The sequence below is a fragment of the Anguilla anguilla genome, chromosome 5 (genome assembly GCF_013347855.1).
Source record: "Anguilla anguilla isolate fAngAng1 chromosome 5, fAngAng1.pri, whole genome shotgun sequence".
NCBI lineage: Eukaryota > Metazoa > Chordata > Actinopteri > Anguilliformes > Anguillidae > Anguilla > Anguilla anguilla.
In genome coordinates this window covers 58,746,883-58,769,382 of record NC_049205.1, presented here as the reverse complement: position 1 = coordinate 58,769,382, position 22,500 = coordinate 58,746,883, and the positions used below count along the sequence as shown (strand labels likewise).

Below are 22,500 nucleotides of genomic sequence, written 5' to 3'. Positions count from 1 at the left end.
GTGAGACAAGCTTTGATGTTCTTCTTGGTTAGCAGTGGTTTCCACCTTGCTACTCAGCCATGAATCCCATTTTTTCCCAGTCTCTTTCTTATTGCGCAGTCACGAACACTGACCTTAGCTGAGGCTAGAGACACCTGCAGTTCAGATGAGTTGTCGATGCACCTTCGGAGAAGTTTTGGCAGACTGGCCACTCCTGGGAAGATTCACCACTGTTCCATTTGGAGATAATGGCTCTCACTGCTGTTCGGTGAAGTTCCAGAGCCTTAGAAACGACTTTGTAACCCTTTCCAGGCTGATATGTTTCAATAACTTTCTTTCTCCTCACTTCTGGAATTTCCTTCGATCGTGGCATAGTGCGCTTGTAGAAACGTTAAGCTTGATTTATAAAGCACTTCTCATGGTTGCAACATTTTAAAGTAATTATTTTTTAACACAAAAAAATAATAACACGATCAGTTTAAAACAAAAAAGTTAAAAACAAGATAACATGCAAATAAAAGGCAAAAACATAGCTGAAGGTGCTGTTTAAGTAAAAGCTAGCCAACAAAATGATTTTTCAGAAGTTCTGTAACATGCACATCCCATCACTGATACAGACAATAATTGGTATCACATACGTCTACGTGCAATCATCACCTTTGCAAACAGTAAAAGTGCACACTTATAAAAGTTATCACACACATCGCATCACATTTAAACCTATATGAATAACCATTACTTTTACATATTTCTAGGCAGAATCCCTGTTGCAGTACATGCCTGCCCAGACCTAATTTCTATGAATACCTAACTGCTATAAAATATTCATATCCGCACAGAAATCACTTCCCTGTTACAGATAACCGCTCAGGTAATCACCGCGGTTACACATGTCTACCCTGCAATAATCATCAGGTCCCCACGACAGATCTCGTCTCTGTTACAGAGTTCAAAAGATAATCTTTACTATCGAACCTTCCCAGTCTGATGTCAAACTCTCTTAAACACACTCATGCATTGCTATGCGGGAGAGCCCACACACCATCTACACGAGGATGCAATCAAGGCTGAAGAAGTAAAAAAAAAGAAATTATACCTATATATATATATATATATATATATATATATATATGTATATAATGTTACATAAACTAATCAATGCTAAACACTACCAATGCAATTTGTCCAACCCACACAGACATGACACTGCAGAGTGGGTCTCAGCTCCTCACGGCAGCCACCCAGCTAAAACAAAAACGTTCCCACAATGTTGCTGGAATGTTCTACCGATGTTATAACACCGCCACTGCGTTACAGCACCACTGTGAGAATGTTGCCGTGATGCGAAATTCGCATCAAATGCAAAATTCACGTCTGTCCTCGGTAACGCCCCCATTTCCTTCTGAAAACCCCAGCCAGGACTGCTCCGAGTGTTTTTTAATCAAGGACTAAACAAACGCTGAGTCACCAATTTACTTTGATCTTTCGTAAGTTTATTCTTTACATCAAAGATAATTGGATGATTATCTGCTAATCAAGCCAGGTTGGCTTTAATTGAACGAAACAGCCCTCGGATGCTCTAGCCAATAAGACTGCTCGCATTGTCCCAAACTGACGGAGAGGAAACATAACAATAATCAGCCTCAAATTATGGCGAGCCCTCTAACGTCAGCTGTGTGCTCAGTATTTTTCTTAACAAGTAGTCTTTTAATTAGCTATCCCACGTTGCCTTTGCAGTGTATTTAGCCTAAAATAGAAAGAATGAGGTAATTAATTTATTGGAAAATTAACATAAACAATGTACTCTTCCTGTGGACAGAATGAACAGAACCTTATGAAGGGTCATCTATAGCCCAGCTGAAGAAATTTCCACTTTCAAATAAACAGCTCTCCGGTCAACAGCTTGTTATAAGATGACACTTCATAAGGTTCTGTTCATTCTGTCCACAGGAAGAGTACATTGTTTATGTTAATTTTCCAATAAATGATATAACTGAAAACATGTTTTTTTTCCCCCAGTTGGATTCCACACTATGTGGAAAATTACTCAGAGCACAACTACATGCCCATAATTCACTTGTAACTATTCCCAGTAACAATTATGACAACATGCACCGACATGCACCCAGTAGTTCACTCAGCAAACCACGTGATTGACATCTGCTGGTTGATGCCCTCAGTATTAGACAGTCAGGGGCAGAAACCATAGAGCGTACATAGGAACTAGAGAGGATGGGGGGGGAGGGGCCAGGCGGCGAAGCTTAGGAAGTAAAGGGGAACATCCTCTACTGCGCATGCTTGAGGGCGAAACAGCTAGCCGCCCATTGAATTCAATGTAGAAAACCAAGATGATTCAGCAACCAAAGAACACCTCATCGACCCATTTTTTTGTGATCATAAATTCCATTAAAGTGCAGCAGCTTGTGAAACAACGGTCAACAGGCAGCTCTGATCTTTGTCAAATTTTTGGGAAAGCCCTTTACTGTTGCACCCTTCCTCTTGTTCCTATAAATCCCGTTTAATACTGCACTTGTGTCTGAGATCATGTCCACACCGTGGCTTTATTCCACACAGCGAACGCGGTGCTGTCGGTGTGTGAGCGGTTACTTATGAACCTCACACTCGTACCCCTGCTCATCCGGCCCTACTGAACTGCACTCAGCTTCATTCCCAGAGTTCATCAGTCAAACGAACGCACGCGAACGCGAAGAAGAGAGTCCTCTTCCCTGTTCACACACAGCTGGCTGACCAATCAGGCGACTCCAGAATAGAAGTTATTACATATTGAAGGAGCGAACGAACACAGAGCAGGCTTCACCTCAGAGCCTTCAAGGGCCTCGTCTGCAGCCGGCAACACCGCTTTTATCCTCATCAGGTCTTCCTCAATAAGCACACAGCCATAAAACAAAAGGAGCAGCCTCATCCGTGACCCCTTATTACACCACAAACCACATCATAAACTTTTTCTTTCTTTTTTTTTTTTAAACTTTCTTTTCATGATTAAAAAAAAAACAAAAAAAAAAAAAAAACGGGAGGGCGGGCTGGGGGGGACAAGGGAAGCCGAACAGGAAGCGCATTACCGTCGGACAGGAAGTACTCCACCTCCCCGTTGCCGCCCTCGTCCCCGTCGTGGGCGTGGAGCTTGTAGACCAGGGAGCCGGGCGGGGCCTCCTGGGACACCACCGCCAGGTAGGGGAAGGGGACCATGGTCCACTCCGGGGCGTTGTCGTTCACGTCGGTGACGATCAGCTCCACGCGAACCAGGTACCAGTCGGAGCCTGGGCGTGAGGGACAGGGGGAAGAAAAGAGCGCTTCGCATTTAAAACCCTGGAGCATCTAATCAATGTGTCACTTTTAAGGGGCAGTTTATTAACCCAGAGTACTATCTATCCATCCAGATAGATTAACCCAGAGTACTATCTATCCATCCAGATAGATTAACCCTGAGTAATATCTATCCATCCAGATAGATTAACCCCGAGTAATATCTATCCATCCAGATAGATTAACCCTGAGTAATATCTATCCATCCAGATAGATTAACCCCGAGTAATATCTATCCATCCAGATAGATTAACCCTGAGTAATATCTATCCATCCAGATAGATTAACCCCGAGTACTATCTATCCATCCAGATAGATTAACCCCGAGTAATATCTATCCATCCAGATAGATTAACCCCAAGTAATATCTATCCATCCAGATAGATTAACCCTGAGTAATATCTATCCCTCCAGATAGAATAACCCCGGTAATATCTATCCCTCCAGATAGATTAACCCCAAGTAATATCTATCCATCCAGATAGATTAACCCCGAGTAATATCTATCCATCCAGATAGAATAACCCAGAGTACTATCTATCCCTCCAGATAGATTAACCCCGAGTAATATCTATCCCTCCAGATAGATTAACCCCGAGTAATATCTATCCATCCAGATAGATTAACCCCGAGTAATATCTATCCATCCAGATAGATTAACCCAGAGTAATATCTATCCATCCAGATAGATTAACCCCGAGTAATATCTATCCATCCAGATAGATTAACCCCGAGTAATATCTATCCATCCAGATAGATTAACCCAAAGTAATATCTATCCCTCCAGATAGATTAACCCCGAGTAATATCTATCCATCCAGATAGATTAACCCGGAGTAATATCTATCCATCCAGAGAGATTAACCCCGAGCAATATCTATCCATCCAGATAGATTAACCCCGAGTAATATCTATCCATCCAGATAGATTAACCCCGAGTAATATCTATCCATCCAGATAGATTAACCCTGAGTAATATCTATCCCTCCAGATAGATTAACCCTGAGTATTATCTATCCATCCAGATAGAATAACCCCGAGTAATATCTATCCCTCCAGATAGATTAACCCCGAGTATTATCTATCCATCCAGATAGATTAACCCGGAGTAATATCTATCCATCCAGAGAGATTAACCCCGAGCAATATCTATCCATCCAGATAGATTAACCCTGAGTAATATCTATCCCTCCAGATAGATTAACCCTGAGGTTTTCTAGATATCCGTTGCAGCTCACCCTGATAGAACGGAACCACATCCAGTCCCCAGCCTTTTGTTGAAACATTGTTTTAAAACAAGGTTGACTCCGTGGCCCAGAACACAGGCATGCCTTGGTTTTCTGTACACACAGCAGCCGTAGAAAGTAGTTTTTCCAGATGAAACCGCGCACGAATAAAGCTCTATGGACGTTTGTGTGTAACCATGGCATCGTATTTGAAAAGAGATATTGTTTAGTCTTTCGAACTTAATTTTTTGGCACTTTGAGGCCAGAAAAGATACAGACCCGTTGAGTTCCATTGTATCCGGGGGTGAAAGATGGAACGCAGGACATGGTGAGGGCAGAAAGAGGAACGAGGCTCTGGCATTTAAAAAGATTATCAGAAGATAAGTGCAGGGTGCTCAAAATTGCACTCTCTCTTTCTCTCTCTCTTGCTCATATACGCGTGCACATACGTGCGCATAAACACACATATACACACACACACATGCCAGTCTGCTGCATTTCAAAAGTCAAGGACAAGGTCATAGGTTACAGCCAAGGTCAAATGTCAATCAACTAATTAACAATATGGCCAACAGTATGACATGATGATAACAATTATAATACAGTAGAGTTGTATCAGAAGACCGGGAAATTCAATTTTGGAGTTTCTGTTCTTAATTTTAAAAAACCATAAGTTCTACTATGCTGAAAAACACACTGCAAGGGACAAAATAAAATAAATAAAACTGTTGAAAATATTTCACTGTAACATTTTTTTTGTCATCCAAGACAAAAAAAAAAGAAAACACTTCCAAAAAAAAAAAAACCAACATTGTTTTCTGCCGAGAGGGATGTTCAGTGACATTGTCATATCACTTTCTCCTCTCTCACCTTCCTCATATCTCGCCGTGTGCTTCTGTGAATTAGCACTTTCACTCTGATTCCCTCTCTCTTTCCTTCACACGCATTCCCTCAGAGCGCCAAATCTCACTCACATGCTCCAGCGATCGCACATTCTCTCTCTCTCTCTCTCTCCCTCCCTCATCTTATCTCTCTATTTTTTGCTCTCCCCTCGCTCTACAAACGCAGTGGAGACGTGACCGAGAGCTGCAAACGGAGACGGTGTCAGACGGCGTCCCGTGAATTTGGAAGTTTTCGTGTCTTTATTTTTGGTTCCTTGAAGTCCTGCTGAATTTCAGCGAGTTCAATGCAATCCCTATCTTGGCCCCACAGCGTCTCGCAGTGATGACACGCCATCCCTATCTTGGCCCCACAGCGTCTCGCAGTGATGACACGCCATCCCTATCTCGGCCCCACAGCGTCTCGCAGTGATGACACGCCATCCCTATCTTGGCCCCACAGCGTCTCGCAGTGATGACACGCCATCCCTATCTTGGCCCCACAGCGTCTCGCAGTGATGACACGCCATCCCTGTCTTGGCCCCACAGCGTCTCGCAGTGATGACACGCCATCCCTATCTTGGCCCCACAGCGTCTCGCAGTGATGACACGCCATCCCTATCTTGGCACCACAGCGTCTCGCAGTGATGACACGCCATCCCTATCTTGGCCCCACAGCGTCTCGCAGTGATGACACGGCCTGTTTTCCCCAGAATGCTAGGCTTCCCCATGACATCCTATTTTAAAGGCCCAGGCTGTGGGATGAGGACTTAACCTACGCATGGCCAGGACCTGCCTACTCTTCTGTTTTTCTTTATTTGTTACTATTGTTATTATATATACATATATATATAGTATACATATTTAACTCCATTATTATTATTGTTATTATTATTATTACAACTACAATTTTAAAATTAATGTCAAATTAGTAAAACAGGCCAGGAAATGTGAAAACCCAGTTGACAGCAATAAGGAAACATAAAATGAAATGCAACGATATTGTTTAAAAATATCTGTCTTTCAAAGGCATTGAATATAGAGAGTGTGCAGTCCTAACGTCATCGGGACAGAGCGCTCCGTGTTTTTGGGGTTCCTTTGGGGACAAACAGCGAGCCTGACACAAAGAACCTGAGCTCTTCCCTGGGGACACAACACCGGTCATGAGGAAATATATTCATTCTTAAAACCGTACCCACAGCCAAATCTCTCCACTCCACAACCTTTAATATGCGTTCTGTCAGCGCTTTTAATGTCAGCTCCCAGCTCCCCTCTCTTCCTGCTGGCCAGGTATGTGTGGCTTATTGCTGGAGCCAGGTCTGACAGGGTCCTGTTTTGGTCCACCCTCTCCTTTCCTTGTTGGCGTGAAATATAAATGGAATTATTGCCAAAGGATACATCCATCAATCAAATAAATCAGAATAATAACAATGATGATGATAAATGTAACTGTATAACAATACGAAAAATAACAATAAATCAATAAACATGTCCATTCTCTCTCCCTCTCTCTCTTTCTCTGTCAAATTTCAAATTAAAATGCATATTTTAAAAAACACATATTGCCAAAGCGTAGTGATAACAGCAATCAATCATAGTAAGAATATACGCTCTCTCGCTCTCCTTCTCTCTCCCCCCATTCATCTTTAATGTTTGAAGAGGCTGGACATCAAGATTAGGTGTGTTTTATTTCTTACGTAACTCACCTTGCAGTCCTGTGATGACTTATTTATCCAAGCCCCCTAGTGGTGTGGGCGGTGTTACCCGCAGAATTTTGGACTCATCACAACATCCAAAATTTATTAAAGGAGCGAACAAGCGCAGAGCAGGCTTCGACTCAGAGCCTTCACACGCCTCGTCTGCAGCTAGCTGTCTGACATCATGTCCACACCGTGGCTTTATTCCACACAGCGAACGCGGTGCTGTCGGTGTGTGAGCGGTTACTTATGAACCTCACACTCGTACCCCTGCTCATCCGGCCCTACTGAACTGCACTCAGCTTCATTCCCAGAGTTCATCAGTCAGACGAACGCACGCGAACGAGAGTCCTCTTCCCTGTTCACACACAGCTGGCTGACCAATCAGGCGACTCCAGAATAAAAGTCCTCGTCTGCGGCTAGCTAGCAACTCGCGCTTTTATCCTCATCAGGTCTTCCTTAAGCGCAGGGCCGTAAAACAACAGGAGCCTCCTCATCCGCGGACCCCTTATTACGCCACAAACCACATCATAAACTTTTTTTCATTAAAAAAATAAAAAATAGTATACGCTTTCAGCTTTCGGGATAGTGACTCAGATCGCTGGATAAATCATTCAGGCTAAAAAAGTTTAAATGTCCACTTACATTGCATATAGTATATGCAATACTTTCATGGTTCACGGTTATGTGGTACTGTTGCCTCAAAATGGCTCCATTTGTATTCAAGCTTCTGGCATAGAAGTTTTGAGTCGGTCCGATACAGAACTTGACTGACACGTGTCTGCTGTGTGTTGTCACAAAGTTATACGGCTTTACTTATCCATCCACCCAGTATCTATACCCGCTTATTCCTGGGCAGGGTTGCGAGGGGTGCTGGAGCCTATCCCAGCATGCATCTGGGGAGAGACAGGAATACACCCTGGACCGGCTGCCAATCTATCGCAGGACACACACACACACACACCATTCACTCACCATTCACTCACACACTCATTCTTAAAGGTTGTCTCCAATTAGCCTACCTGCATGCCTTTGGACTGTGGGAGGAAACCCGAGTGGCTTTCCTTATGGGTAGTTCAAATTAAGCAAACAAACTGCCTCTTTACATGCTTGGGGAGATAGGGTTAAAAAAAAAAGAAAAAAAAATACATCTATATTTTTGAGCAAAGTATAAATAACGCATATTTCTAGGAGTGACATTTTTAAAATTATTCTCAGGTTGCCAGCGAGCTCCCCAGATAAACCTCCACCTCCTGCAACCTGAATGGGAGTCACTTTCCTTTCATTCTCACGGCTAATGAGTGGCGTGTGAAGTAGATTAGGAAGCGGGAACATGGGAAAAAAATATAATTATGTCTTTGACTTTGCGTTCTTTTCAAATGCACTTTCTTTTTCTTATGCCCTTCAATTACAGTTAAATTAAGGACTTGGATCTCTCGCTCTCCCTCCCTCTCTCTCTCTCTCGCTCTCTCTCTTGCTCTCTCTCTCTCTCTCTCACTCACTCGCTCTCCCTCTCTCTCTGTCTTTCTCTCTCTCGCTCTCTCTCTCTCTTACTCTCTCGCCCTCTCTCACTATCTTTTTCTCTCTCACTCGCTCGCTCTCTCTCTCTCTCCCCCTCCCTCTCTCTCTCTCTCTCTAAGGTATGAGGCCTCAGGTGCGCATCAAGGGGAAGTCGGAGAGAAGTCACACTGACACTGACATCCAGCACTCACTGTGACAGACAGTCAGTTCCCTCACCGCGCAGAGCCAGGCTCGGAGAGAGAGAGAGACATTTAAAAAAAAAAAAAAAAAAAAAGTAGAAAGAGAGAAAAATAAAATGGAGGAGGGTTAGCGGTAAGAAAAAATGCCCACGCCGCAGCCCGAGCAGATTTAATACAACGCAGCAGACGGAGGAATGACCCAGGGGTTGTTATGGAAACAGAGCAACGATACATTCCATCGACGTGAGCGATAACATTTGCGAGGCGGGGCGTTTGAATGGCTAAGTGAAAAGGACGGGAAACGCACTCCCCCCAAATAAAACATGCAAAAACAAAGTTGTAACGGAAGGAGGGCCCAACTGCCATTTTTTTTTTCAAAAGCCGCTGCGAGCTCACAGCACTTCCAGCCTGCGTTCGCCAGGGGTTCCAGCTCCCCCCTCCCGCCCCCCCCCCCACATTGTTTACCAGAACAAATCCCGAATTAATTGGCCGACAAGATCATTTTATCATGGCAGGAGCAGGACGAAATCCCACCTGCAAGGGGGAATATTTACATGAATTACTTGCAGCGAAAGTAAATATCATCCTGTAATTCTAGAGGGTAATATGTAGGCATCCTGTAGGAATTCTACCTCAAACCAAACCCCCCTCCCCCCCCCCCCCCCCCCCCGACCTCCCCCCTCTTCCCAACAACCCCAAATATCTCTCACCTCCAGAAATCATAAATATTTTAGCCCTTTCAGATTTTTATTTATTTTGCTTTTATTTTTTTCTTTTGCCTGACCCAGGATAAAACAGGAAGAACATATCCCGTATCCTCCACTGTTTCCTTCCCATTGCATTGTATTCTACGATGTTATATTATTGTAAGCTTTTTTTTTTGTTCAGCCACTGTATGCTGGCAAATGTCACTGGTTTAAGTCACATTTGAAATAGGTTTTCGGGATAAGGAGTGACCCTTAAAATCAAAACATCCACACAAGCGCAAAATAATAACTTCACAACAGGGTAGGGATACAGTATGCCACCCCCTAACCACAGGAGAGGGGCTGATAATTGCTGGGATAGAATAACGTGCCTGAGAGAAGAAAAAAGAAAAGAAAAATGCTTGTACATGATGCAATTACTGCAAAAACGAGACATTGACAAGATGCCCTAAAAGACTCGCGGCTTTCTCGTAGGAACCCTAAAAAAAAAAGGGGGGGGGGGGAATGTGGGACGGAGGGGGGGGTGAACGAAGCCTAGGCTGTCATCGGCACATCATCACTAAACTCCAGCGAGCAATCAACACATACATGCGTGAGCCACCTTTTTTTTTTTGCGACTAAATTAAATCCCCTGTCCGTTCGTCACCTGACTGGCCCCCCCCCCCCCCCCCCCCCCCCCCCCCCCCCACCCCCCAACTGCGTGCGATTAGCCAGCGGATTTTTTTTTTTTGGCGATCCGATCAGCTCCCCATCCCCCCTGCCCCAGCCCCCCCCCCCCCCCCTCTCTTTCTCCCAGTTCTGCTGACAGTAGAGAACATGATTCATGATGTGTGCCTTTGGACAGCTTTCACTTTCAGGCCCTGCACACTAATTATCACGGGCTGGCTTCGTTCAGGCAAAAAGGAACGGGGATTAGTGTGCAGTCAGCCGCCCGGCCATGCATTCAGTGAGCCACCAGCAAAGGGAAGCGCAGGAAATTAAATATTCTCTCAAAGGACTACAAAAGGCCTGTACAGCTCTTTTTTTCCGAAAAATTGCTACTTTCATAAACTTACAATGACTTTTTTTTTTTTCGCCTTAACATTTTCACCTCAAAATTTTAATTAGGCAAGAGCGTCTCGTCCGAAACTGAAAATGAGACAGTGGCCACAACTGTCGAAGCAAGGTCTTATGGGATTTTGGGTCTTTGCCAGACTGACTGCTGCTATTTCACATTTACCGCCCCACTGACAGCAACACTAACCTTCAGGCCCATTCTAGGTCACTAATCTCCTAGGGTGGATTCCAACTATTTTTTTTCTTTCTTACGTCCTTTCCTAGTATGGAAGGCGTAATGGGTCAAAAATACGTGAAAACTGACATCTGGAATCACGCGTTCGTCAACGTGGGCTCAATCCAATCACTTATTTCCACCTGCTTGCCTCCTTTCCTTGCTCCGAGCTCCACCCATTCGGAGGACCCAAGGAAAGGAAGTAAGGAAAGAACACGAGGACGGAGGAATCAAGGAAACATGAATTAGGCTAATGGAACGTCCTTGCTCTTTCAGCCATCAGTTTGAAGCCATGACGATTACAGACTTGGCCGACGGGGAGAGGTGGACCCACGGGTCGAACATCACGCGTTCCAAAATATTACTCCCGCAAAGGATGCATTCCTGTTTCCTTGCTCAAGCATCCTTCAGGAGTCCCCTAGTTCCTTGTAGGAGCATTTAACGGGTTGGAATGTCCTTAAAGATAGAACACCTCGATCGATTTCCAGCTCAATCAAGGACCTCAGAGACAAGGACGAATAAAATAAGCATTTGGAATGAGGCCCAGATGTCAATCTCACATAATTTTTTATTTGTTTGTTTTCTCAATTGTTTTTCATGAAAGATTTTTAGTAAAGGTTTAGCACTCCATATAACTATTATTTATTTTACTATTTTCAGATAAAAACAGACCTTGAACGTGTATTTGAAGTACTTCAAGTCTGCAGATGGCAACAAAATTTGAAAACACTCCTGGAGAATTTTCTACGAGACATGTTATCAACCAAAAATGTACATGTAAAAGAATTTTCATTTGAACTCTGGGGGAAACAGATGTCGCTTTTTTAATTAAATTGTCAATAATCTACATTTATTTCCCTGGTGCTTAAAGTATTTCAAATAACTATCAGAATAAGGTTGGGATAAACCCCTGGCCATCTCTGTTATTTTTCAGATCATAACAAATATGGAAATATACAGCAAAGTGATACATCCAGTGTAAAATTCACTATGTAGTAGGCTACTATAATACTTCTAGCCCTAATATTTTAAAACTCTTAATGAAATACATGGGGTCTTTGTTTGGATTCATACGAGCACTGTTACAGTTGATTTAAACACGGAGAATTTGTCCGTGTGCCAAATTTTAAAACACAATGATGCGGCTATCTCCAGTAAACCTGCAGGTGCCAATCCTTTTTGTTATTTTCTGTCTGTTTTTTTTTTTTTTTTTTTTTTAAATGCCTTACTAAGTGACTCTCTCCAGGTCTTACGTCAGCCACATCGTCCCCACAACCCATATGCCCTCTGTCTGCCTTCTCTGCACCAGCAAATTAGCTGATGGTGCCACTTTATCCCAGATGGCAGTTTTCTGTGTCACAGTCTTGGCCGCTGATAATCTTCCCCAGCAGGTTGGCAATTACTCACCTTTGCTTACCTCCGCTGACCCCCCCCCCCCCCCCCCCATCCCCATCCCCATCCCCTGTTAAAGCTGCCTCGACGCTCGAGATCTGCTTCTAGGACCTGTACCACACAGCACTTTGCGTTGCATTCTGGGAACTGCTCGCGTAGTAACCGACAAGTTCAAAAAAAGCAGCCGAGCCACCGCAGTCTGGAGCTTAGCCGTTATTTGTCAAATTTCCAGGTGGTATTGATGTTCAGCGTATAGTATAGAGTACTGTCATGTGACTTGGACGTCGCGTTGCGTAGCAACAACCCCTAATCAAATATGATAATCGTTTATGAATGCGAAGCAGATGTACTGTGTTTTCCCAGAAACAATCATGATCCGCAAGGCTAGGTGGTTTCCCTTTTCCCCCGAAGGTTGTTTTTCCCAGTGCAGAGAGTGATACTCCACCGCACTATCAATCATCTTTCGTGTAATTGCCGTAATTCACTTCACAATTTTCACTAATGCCATTCGCTGTATTTCAAAAAAAAAAAAAAAAACGCTCTACCCTAAAATCCAATTCATAAATGTCAACAGACTAAAATAATAAATAAAAAATAAATGTGCCAAAGACTGTTCAGTGAGGAACTGGGAGTAAATTAGCCCAACGGTGAATCACCATCTCAATCAACACGCGTGCTCAGTTTCAGCAGGAAGTCAGTCACAAGCTCTCTGGAGGAGGACGAATTCCGTTTTTGAATAGAACGGCGAGGGAATGTACACTGTTTGGTGTGCATAAATTCTGAGCAGGCTCGTTTAATAAATGTGCAAATAACGGCATTATTAATTATTATTATTATTATTATCCATCCATCCATCCATTATCTATCCCCGCTTATCCTGAGCAGGGTCGCAGGGGGTGCTGGAGCCTATCCCAGTGTGCACTGGGCGAGAGGCAGGAATACACCCTGGACAGACCACCAATCTATCGCAGGGCACATATATTATTATTATTATAATAATAATAATAATAATAATAATAATAATAATAATATAAGGCATGCTACATTATGGCCAACTAAGCACTTTCCATGTGCTTCACAGTACTGTTCTACCGTAGGTACAGTACCTCTACAGCCTACTCTGTGCATTACCGTATTGGCAGTTACCACTCCAAACTGAACGCCGCCTCTCAACGCCATTCCGTCTGAACGCGGGTATCTGCACACACGGCACGCGAGATAAACAGGGCTCTGCGAGGGATCGGGGGAGATGTGGGGAAGATTGTAAAACAAATTCCCAGACCGAATGAAAGAAAGATTAGAGCGGAGGAGTCTCCGGTTCTTCCGTCTGCACACCATTATTCTTCTGAAACTCCTTTGAAAGCGGCTGGTCCCGGCTGCACTGGGGGGGGGTTTTCCCAGTCCAATCCTGAAAACAGTTTTTTTTTCTTTCTTTTTTTTCCTCTTTCTTTCTTTTCTTTCTTTCTTTTTTTTCCTTCCCTCTTCCGTGTCTCCTTCTGCCGAGCTTTCTTTTCTGATTAACCGCAGCGAGAGCAAATTGTTTTATCTCTCAGCTCCTCTGGTCGCCGCTGGAAACCGGGGCAGGCCAGTGGGGAAAATCAGAAATGTGTGTGATTGAAAAAAATTACTATGATAATTATGATTATGATTATGACTGGATTGATATGATTCTTCTTCTTATTATTATTATTATTATCATAATTATTATTATTATTATTATTATGGCATGCTACATCGTGGCCAACTAAACACTTTCCTTGGGCTGAATGCTACCTCTGAATGCTATCTCTTATGTACACATGGTACAAAATAAATAAAGCTTTGCAAGGGATTGGGGAGATGGGAAGATTGTAAAAACAAATTCTCAGACCAAAAATGATGATGATGACGGTGATGATTATTATTATTGTTATTATTATTATTATTGTTGTTTTGTTGTTGTTAGTAGTAGTAGTAGTAGTATGACCCATAAACTTGACCCAAAATCTACTGTTGGTGACCAGTGTTGTAGACAACAAAGTTTATTTTGCAGCCTTCGGTGATGCCAACAATTCCTGTTTTTCGGAAAAAAACTACACTAGCAGGCCACGGTTCTCGGGAGCTAATGTTTTGCACTACAAGCAAACATCTCCCGGGCCTGGAGGGGCCTATTCCAATTCCAGACCAGAACTGGCCTGTTGCCAGCCAACCTACGCAGTTTACGCTGCAGTGGCCTTTTGATGGCACCGCTCTGCAAGTTATTTTACATTAGCATTTTCCATCTGAGTTCTGCGTCGAGCATCTCAGTACAAATAAAACCTATACAACATTTAAATTCATTAAGCTACTCCTTTCAAATGGATGCATGCAACCAAGCCGCAGCCTAAATTCGGCGTAACTGTAAATGATCATGCACTCAGCATCTGTAAGGGTAGTTCTGGATATCTTACTTTTTTTTCTCGCTGCGGCTGCTGCCAAGTTCATTCCAACTGCACCGTAAATGCCGCATGCCGTTTGAAATCTGAAACGGCTCCCAGACAGCGCTGCCTTAAAATGGACTAAAAGCGCGTGACCTGCCTCATGTCGCCTAGCATAAAAATGTTAATGAAAAGTCTCTCCACGTCCATCATAACCGATTACATAATAAACACCTTAAGTAATTATTTGTTCAACTCCAGCCGTTAAATTATGGCCCCTTAATGAAGTAACATTCAGTAGTTCGGGGGATGGGGGAGTGGAGTAGGTGATGGGTGCTGTCCAAGATAGGTTGTCAGTCATAATGTTTATGGACCGATTTCACTTTGCATTCACTTCACTTTTTCACCAATCCCGCGAGGTCAGAACAGCAGAGAATCTCACCACTTTCAAACGCAGACTGAAGACTCATCTCTTCAGGCTGCACCTCTCCCCACCCCTCCCTAGCCTATAGTTCAGCTCACTGTACCTAGCTAGGATAATTTGATTATGTTAGTGTATCTGGCAGGATTGTTTTTGTATGATTAGGTGTGATTCCAGTGCTAGTTTGTACTTGGTAGGATTCTTGCTTGCTGAACAAGCTTACTCTACAGGGTTGGAGTCCTGATCGATGTGGTCACTTCTGGCACTACGATCCTTACTTCACTCTAGTGTTTCTTTTGCGCCTCTACATCATGAAACCTATGCACTTGTTGTACGTCGCTCTGGATAAGAACGTCTGCTAAATGCCTGTAATGTAATGTAATGTAATGAGATGATAATGCGTTTGATCGGGGAGCGGCTTTGCGTTTAAGTCGGCATCTTTTAACTGGGCGCAAGGTGTCTGACTTTGGGTGGCGTCAGAGCGAGAGACAAGAGCCTGAACGGGCGTTAATAAAAGAATAAAGAATAAATCAGTGTCGCCAGCTCACACGCCTTTTCTGGCGTGAGGCGCCAAACGATAAACCCTCAGTCGGGCGGTGTGAAGTTCTGCTCGAAAGTGTCGGAATGTAAAGTGGAGACCTGGTGGAGACGCGCGCATCGGGCGAGAGGCGTGTCTCTGTAGCTCTCTAGTGTACTCATCTCAAGTCAATCTAATATCTTAAATACTTGAATAACAATTAATGTATTTGAATAATTACACTTACACAAAAAAAATTTCCTGTCTATGTCACGAGGGCAAGTGAGCGGGTCGGGAGCAGTGATTTGAACGCGATTGCTAAGACAGTAGACACGCTCAGCTTTATCAGGGGCACGCGCATTTCCTTTTTCCTCCAGGAAATCAAAGGACTTGCTGCACTCATCAAGAAATCCTTTCTGGAATCCTCCCTTTCCACTGCCGATTTCACTGGCGGCGAATTATCCGAACCACCCCCGGACACTTCCCCCGGGGAACGAGCGCCCGAACATCTGCCCGCCTTTTCATCGTGTCGAGGCTTAGCCGCGGGTACGCACGAGGAGGGAGCATCACACGGGCCTGGCGAATGTTCTCATCTTAGCCGATCCTGCTACGCGGAAAAGGCAAGAACTGACATTGCGCGGTGGATGTGAAGAAGCCCGGAGCAGAGCGCCAGAACCGGATAGCCAGAAAAAAACAACGGCGTACCATCAAAATGTTTAGTTTTAATTGTCGATGTAATATTGGGGTATTGCAAAAAAAAAAAAAAAAAAAAACAGGAAGAAAGCTATTACGGTTAATGTGCTGTAGGCATGTGGTGAGACGCAATCAGAGATGAGATAGGCAAGTGGACTGATAAACAGGTGGCTGGTCTAATAGACAGAGATCATTAGTGAGAAAAGGCAGATGGTCTAACGTTAGTTACAAATCTCCAGCTAAGAGGGTTTATTTCTACAATGGCGACGACTACTTCCCAAATCAGACCAACGCACTCTCATTTCTGAAGCCGTCATCCAGCTCTTAATTTGATTGGAAAACGTCCATTTGTTAAACAGACTAGAAACTTCCACCATCGAAATGTGTTTATTCATTTTTGTACTGAAAGCAGTTGAAACTTAACAAAGCAAAACTGACAGCCTTTCTCCTCCTCCTTTCCTTCTAGGTCAAAAGCAAGAACTGAAGAAAATGTTTGAATTACCATAATCTGGCAAGGACTGGTGAATTTAGCAAATTTCTAGTTACTGCACATCATTATTCTTAAAGTTCCTATCAGTTTCACCTATAGTGGGTCAGCAGGGAGATTGTGTGTGTGTGTGTGTGTGTGTGTGTGTGTGCGCGTGCGTGTTTGTGTAAAATATTTTGATATTAAAAATAAAAAATGAAAAGGTTTGGAGGTGAGCACAATTAAAATCACCCTGAGCATCTCAGTTAGGGTAGGACTCCCCCTGTGTGTCTTTCAGAACACAATACTAATAACAGGGAGTATGGAAGCTTATAAATATGATTATTAACAGAATTTTAAATGCATACCAACAGATTCCGGAAAAACAGGATTAGCGTTGTGGCTTTGAAGTCAAACTGAAGAGAGAGAGAGAGAGAGAGAGAGAGACTCCGAAGGGTTGACACCTCTTTCGGATGCTCAACCTTGCGTCGAGAAACAGCACATAAACTTTAATCAGTTTTGAGGAGAGGTTGCCGTGAGCAATCCATGCCTTGGAAAAGTAATTTCACAATCAATCAGTTGTTTTGTTAAGGGTGCGCAATAGGAGACAACAGAAATGATGGGTCTCACATTTTAAACTAGTCAACTTTCATTTTCACCTCGCAGGCATAGAAATTGGACTTACAACACGTTCGCGGGTAAAACGCAAAAGCTGGTGAGCCAAGGGACGTCTAAATGAAGCCCTCTACCAACGGTTTTCCGCACTTCGTGGAGGCAGGAGAAAGTCTCTCCGGAAAAGTTACGTGTCTTTCAGCTTCAGAAATTTATAATTGCCGTCGTGATTTCACAATGTACTGGCTAATTAGCTTGTTACGGAATGCCATAATCACAGAAATGGCAGATAATGAGAGAAACACATCAGTCAGTAGAATAATAATGAACTTCCTTTTGAAAGCGCCCGGCTGGTATTCACACCTGTTTCCAGAGCAGATGGAAGAGAGATATGGGGGGGGGCTGTTATTAAGACTTGATTGTACCGAGACAGTTTCGCGTGACCGGATGGGGTAATGATAGGGGAAATCATCCTCCAGTGACGGGCGCTGCCCGCTGTCTGACGCGCTGTCACACAGACACGACGGCGAAGGTCACGTACTCGTTTTGATTGGTAGGATTTTCGTGGTCGAAAGTAAACCCGACGAGCGAACGGCGAAGGTCCGAGACTGTTCCGATTGGTCAGATCTCAAGGGAGCACGAAATGCTCTGAGTGAATGGTGAAGGTATAAAAACCGTCATGACCGAAAATGTCCAGGGAGAAAACGTATCATCACGGCGTTGTTTGTTCAGCAAGTTTCCAATCTGGGAATGAATTAAAATGGAGAGATTTCAATTTATTTCCTGCACATGCCAGATTTTTTCAGTCTTACAATCCCCTTGAAGTACCAATGAAAAATTCAGCCTTCATCGCGATACCTTCCAACTGGCACCTCTCTCTCAAACAGGTGGAGGATGTATTGCTACACTTGAATACGCAGGCATACATCACAGTGAATCTCCCAGTAAACACCCTCTGCCCCCTCCACCCCATCCCCAAGAAAACAACAGTTATGCTGCCCCCTGTTGGTCAGTGACTTGAGATAAGATCTGGGGGCTTTCCATAACACCACAGTCAGTCTCTGATCAACGTATTTGCACGTGTGCATGTGTCTGTTTGCACACGTGCAAGCATGTGGGTAGCCCACCAGTCCCTGATGTGTGTGTGTGTGTGTGTGTGTGTGTGTGTGTGCGCGTGTGCATCTGTGTGTGTGCATGCATGTGTGTTTCTGTGTGTGTGTGGGTATGTGTCTGCGTGTGTGTGTGTGCGTTTGTCTGTGTGCGTATGTGTGTGTGTGTGTGTGTGTGTGAGTGTCTGTGTGTGTAAGTGTGCATGTGTGTGTGTGTGTGTGTGTGTGCACGTGTGCATCTGTGTGTGTGCATGTATGTGTGTTTCTGTGTGTGTGTGGGTATGTGTCTGCGTGTGTGTGTGTGCGTTTGTCTGTGTGCGTATGTGTGTGTGTGTGTGTGTGAGTGTGCATGTGTGTGTGTGTGTGTGTGTCTGTATGTGTGTGGGTATGTGTGTATGTGTGTGTGTGTGTCTGTATGTGTGTGTGTGTGTGTCTGTGTGCATGCGTGTGTGTAGGTGTGTGTGTGTGTGTCTGTGTGCATGCGTGTGTGTGTGTGTGTCTGTGTGCATGCGTGTGTGTAGGTGTGTGTGTGTCTGTGTGCATGCGTGTGTGTAGGTGTGTGTGTGTCTGTGTGTGCATGTGTGTGTGCATGCGTGTGTGTAGGTGTGTGTGTGTGTGTGTGTCTGTGTGCACGCAACGGCTCCAGCATCGTTTCCCCACAGTGTGAAGCCCATGCAGAGCCCTGCTGGTAATCCTCCTCCTCCTCCTCCTCCTCCTCCTCCTCCTCCTCCTCCGGAGCGGCTGTAAAAAGCAGGCGAGCGGCTCGGGGCACAGGAATTTCCTCAAGAGCCGTGATTACGGGCGGGCAGCGGTGCTCAGCGGTGCTCAGGGGCCGGCGGGGCGGCAGGCGGGGTGGCCGGCGGGGCGGCAGGCGGGGTGGCCGGCGGGGTGGCAGGCATCCAGGGCACCAGGGCACCAATTACTTAGCCGTGACGCCGGTCCCTGCCCGGGCACCGAGCGGACCGCGCAGACCGCGTGCGGACCAGGCTCGCGACACCTGGCAAACTGAGCCCGGCGACTGCACACAGCAGCCGCGCTAAATCCCATCAAACGGCACGGCTTAGCTTGGGGGGGGTGGGGGTGGGGGGTGGGGGGTGTGGGGGGGGGCTGAAGGGAAAGGAGGAGGGGGAAGGGGGGGGGGGGGAACGACACCAGAGCAGGACTAATCCATTCTAAGCGGACAGGAGCACTCGAGACAAAAAAAAAAAAGATCTGGGAATAAGCTTCCCGCGCAGAAGCGCTACGCCTGAGCGTTTGGGACTGAAGTTCCGGAACCTTCTCCTCAGAGACGCACCCGGAGCGCCGTCTCCGGGACGTTCTGCCCATGATGCGTTGTGGGACATCGTTCCCAAAAAACAGAGTGCAAACCCACCCCCTTTAGACAAGCGTAGATCCCAGACGGACTGCGAGCGTGCTGCCAGGGTTTGCACCGGTCTCTCCTCGCTTTTTTCCGAGCAGAGCCGTCCTTCGCTCCGTTTGGCATTTTACTGACAGAGCGGTTAGACAGATTAAAGCTGATCCCTGCGTCTGCGCCCCGTGTACTAATTGCTAATTGCTAATGGGACAAATTACGCGAGGGTAATTAGCAGGAGCAAAAGTCGGCATTATTTTTTTACATCGCTGGCCCGAGCTGCCTGTCCCAAACCACTGATCCTTACGGCTGCGCAATCGCACACAGAAAGGGTTAAATCCCGCTACGGCTTAAGAAATACTGCAGTATATAATACTGGCAATCTGTTTATTTCAGCATGTATTCCATTCTGTGAGGGTTGTCTCAGCATGCAGAAACACGCAGGTTCCATCCGTTCATCTGTTATCCTGAGCCGTTCGTTCCTGGTCAGGGTCCCTGGAGCCGCCTATCCCAGCATGCAGTGGGTTCGAGAGGCAGGAATTACACCCTGGACAAGGTTGCCAAGTCCATCACAGGGTCCCGCGCGTACGCTCACACCTACATACGTCTCCAATTACATCCCACTGCGGGACTCTGGTGAGTGGGAGGACACACCTGGAGGAAATCAGAGTATGAGGCAGAAACTTATGTGAACTCCACGCTCCACGGGATTCGAACCCCGTACCGTCTACTTGAGAGGCAAACGGTGCTATTCACTGCATGTTGCGGCCGGCTCGAAGGGCCGCAACAAACAAAGTGCAAATGCGCCAAAAACAGACAGAAACTGATCTAAAAACAAAACCCAGACATTATTATACAGACATAATTAAAAATTACAAACTAACACATAAACTAAAACAAACAAAAACCCACAACACCAAAACGATCTTCACGCAAAACGCAAACCACACACATAAGTAGACCCAAAGAAGAAGATCTCCCCAGCCTCATACTGCAGGGCTTATATTGGGCCGCAGGCAGGTGGAGGCAATCAAGCAATTAAGCAATTAGGTATCACCTCCACCTGCACTACCCAGGCAAGCAGTGGCTGGGGACGTAACACTGCACCACTGCGCTACCACGCTAGGGGGATTCAAACCAACACTGCGGCTGTTCCTCCCTAGACGTTCTCTTAAGGCCTGTTCCCCGAATTCAGTGCCTTCACCTCATTAACTGCATTTACATTAGCACGGATTACTGCAGCTTAAGAGCGCCCGATTCCCAATTTTATTCAATGCGCCCCACGGAAAGGGACCGAGCGCACGAAAATTAAAACTCAGTTGACTTTGCAAAAAAGGTCTGACCTTTGGGGAAAATGCAAAGTAACTTCTAAATGGCAACAAAGTGAATTGAACAGAGTTGCACACTGCAGAAGACTAAATAGAAATGCAAACGGAGGTGCATTAGTTCAATTAAATACAAAAGAAACTCCGTCTCAGAGGACTTAGCGGACAGAGGATGGGACAGTGGATGCAAGGACTGCTAACCGCACACAATACACACACACACACACACAGACACAGACACAGACAAATGCACACATACACACGCACACACAAACACACACACTCCCTCTCTCTCTCTCTCTCTCTCTCTCTCTCACTCTCTTTCCAAATACATGACTAATGATGGCTGTACTGCAGTCTAATCTCAGTATAAATTCCTGTGGTTTCTTTAATTTTATCCCATCTCACTGACTCACACAGACAGACAGGCACTTTACAGCAGCAAATTGTCTGTGCTGTCTGCTTCCTCATCCAAACTGGAATTCACACATCTGTGTATACACACAGGGTGCGAGCATACACTCACACACACACACACACTAACACTCTCACACACTTGCACACTAACACACACACACTCTCTCACACACACACATACACACACATACACTCTCTCTCACACACACACACACACACACACACTAACAAACTCACACACACACACAGACCCATCCACACATACTCACACACAAGCACACACACACATACACATACACACACCCACTCACACTCTCACACACACACCCACCCACCCACCCACCCCACTCATACTCTCACATGCACACGCACACACACTAACACTCTCACACACTTGCACACTAACACACACACACACACACACATACACTCTCACACACTTGCACACTAACACACACACACTCTCTCACACACACACACACACACTAACACACTCACACACACTCCCCCCCACACACACACCCATCCACACATACTCACACACAAACACACACACATACACACACACACACACTCTCACGCACACACACACACACACACACACGCACACACACACACAGATATGTATGTTCTTTGCAGAGCCCCACAGCAGGAGCCCGAGGGGCCTGGTGTGGAAGAGGCCAGATCCGCACGCCGTAATCAGCATTTTGAGGGTCATGAATCCAGAGTTCCGCGCTTTTTCTCCCCCCAATTACGAGTCCCCCAGCACCCTCCCCCCCCCCCCCCCCCCCGCTCGTTAATTAGTATGAAACACGTCGGCTCCGCAAACACAGCTTCGGAGCCGCGCAGCGTTCAGGACGAGCAGGAAGTGAGCAGGAACACGCAGCCCGGCAGGGAGGAGTCAGACACATCGCCCGCGTCCGCAGAGACTGCTTCAGACGCACTTCTTCGCGTAAATATATTTATTTATTTATTTATTTATTTTTTTAACGTAGGAGGCAGAAGGAAAAAAAAAAAGAG

General features: G+C 45.3%; 1 protein-coding gene across 1 annotated transcript in view; it reads right to left on the bottom strand.

Annotated features, from left to right (window-relative positions):
- The window catches only part of LOC118228251 (neural-cadherin-like), a 186,992-nt gene that overhangs the window by 136,094 nt on the left and 28,398 nt on the right, over window positions 1-22,500 (bottom strand). Inside the window, exon 2 of the mRNA XM_035419621.1 lies at window positions 3,060-3,257. Within this exon, the coding sequence (XP_035275512.1) occupies window positions 3,060-3,257 (198 nt within the window). The remainder of the gene's footprint in view (window positions 1-3,059; window positions 3,258-22,500) is intronic.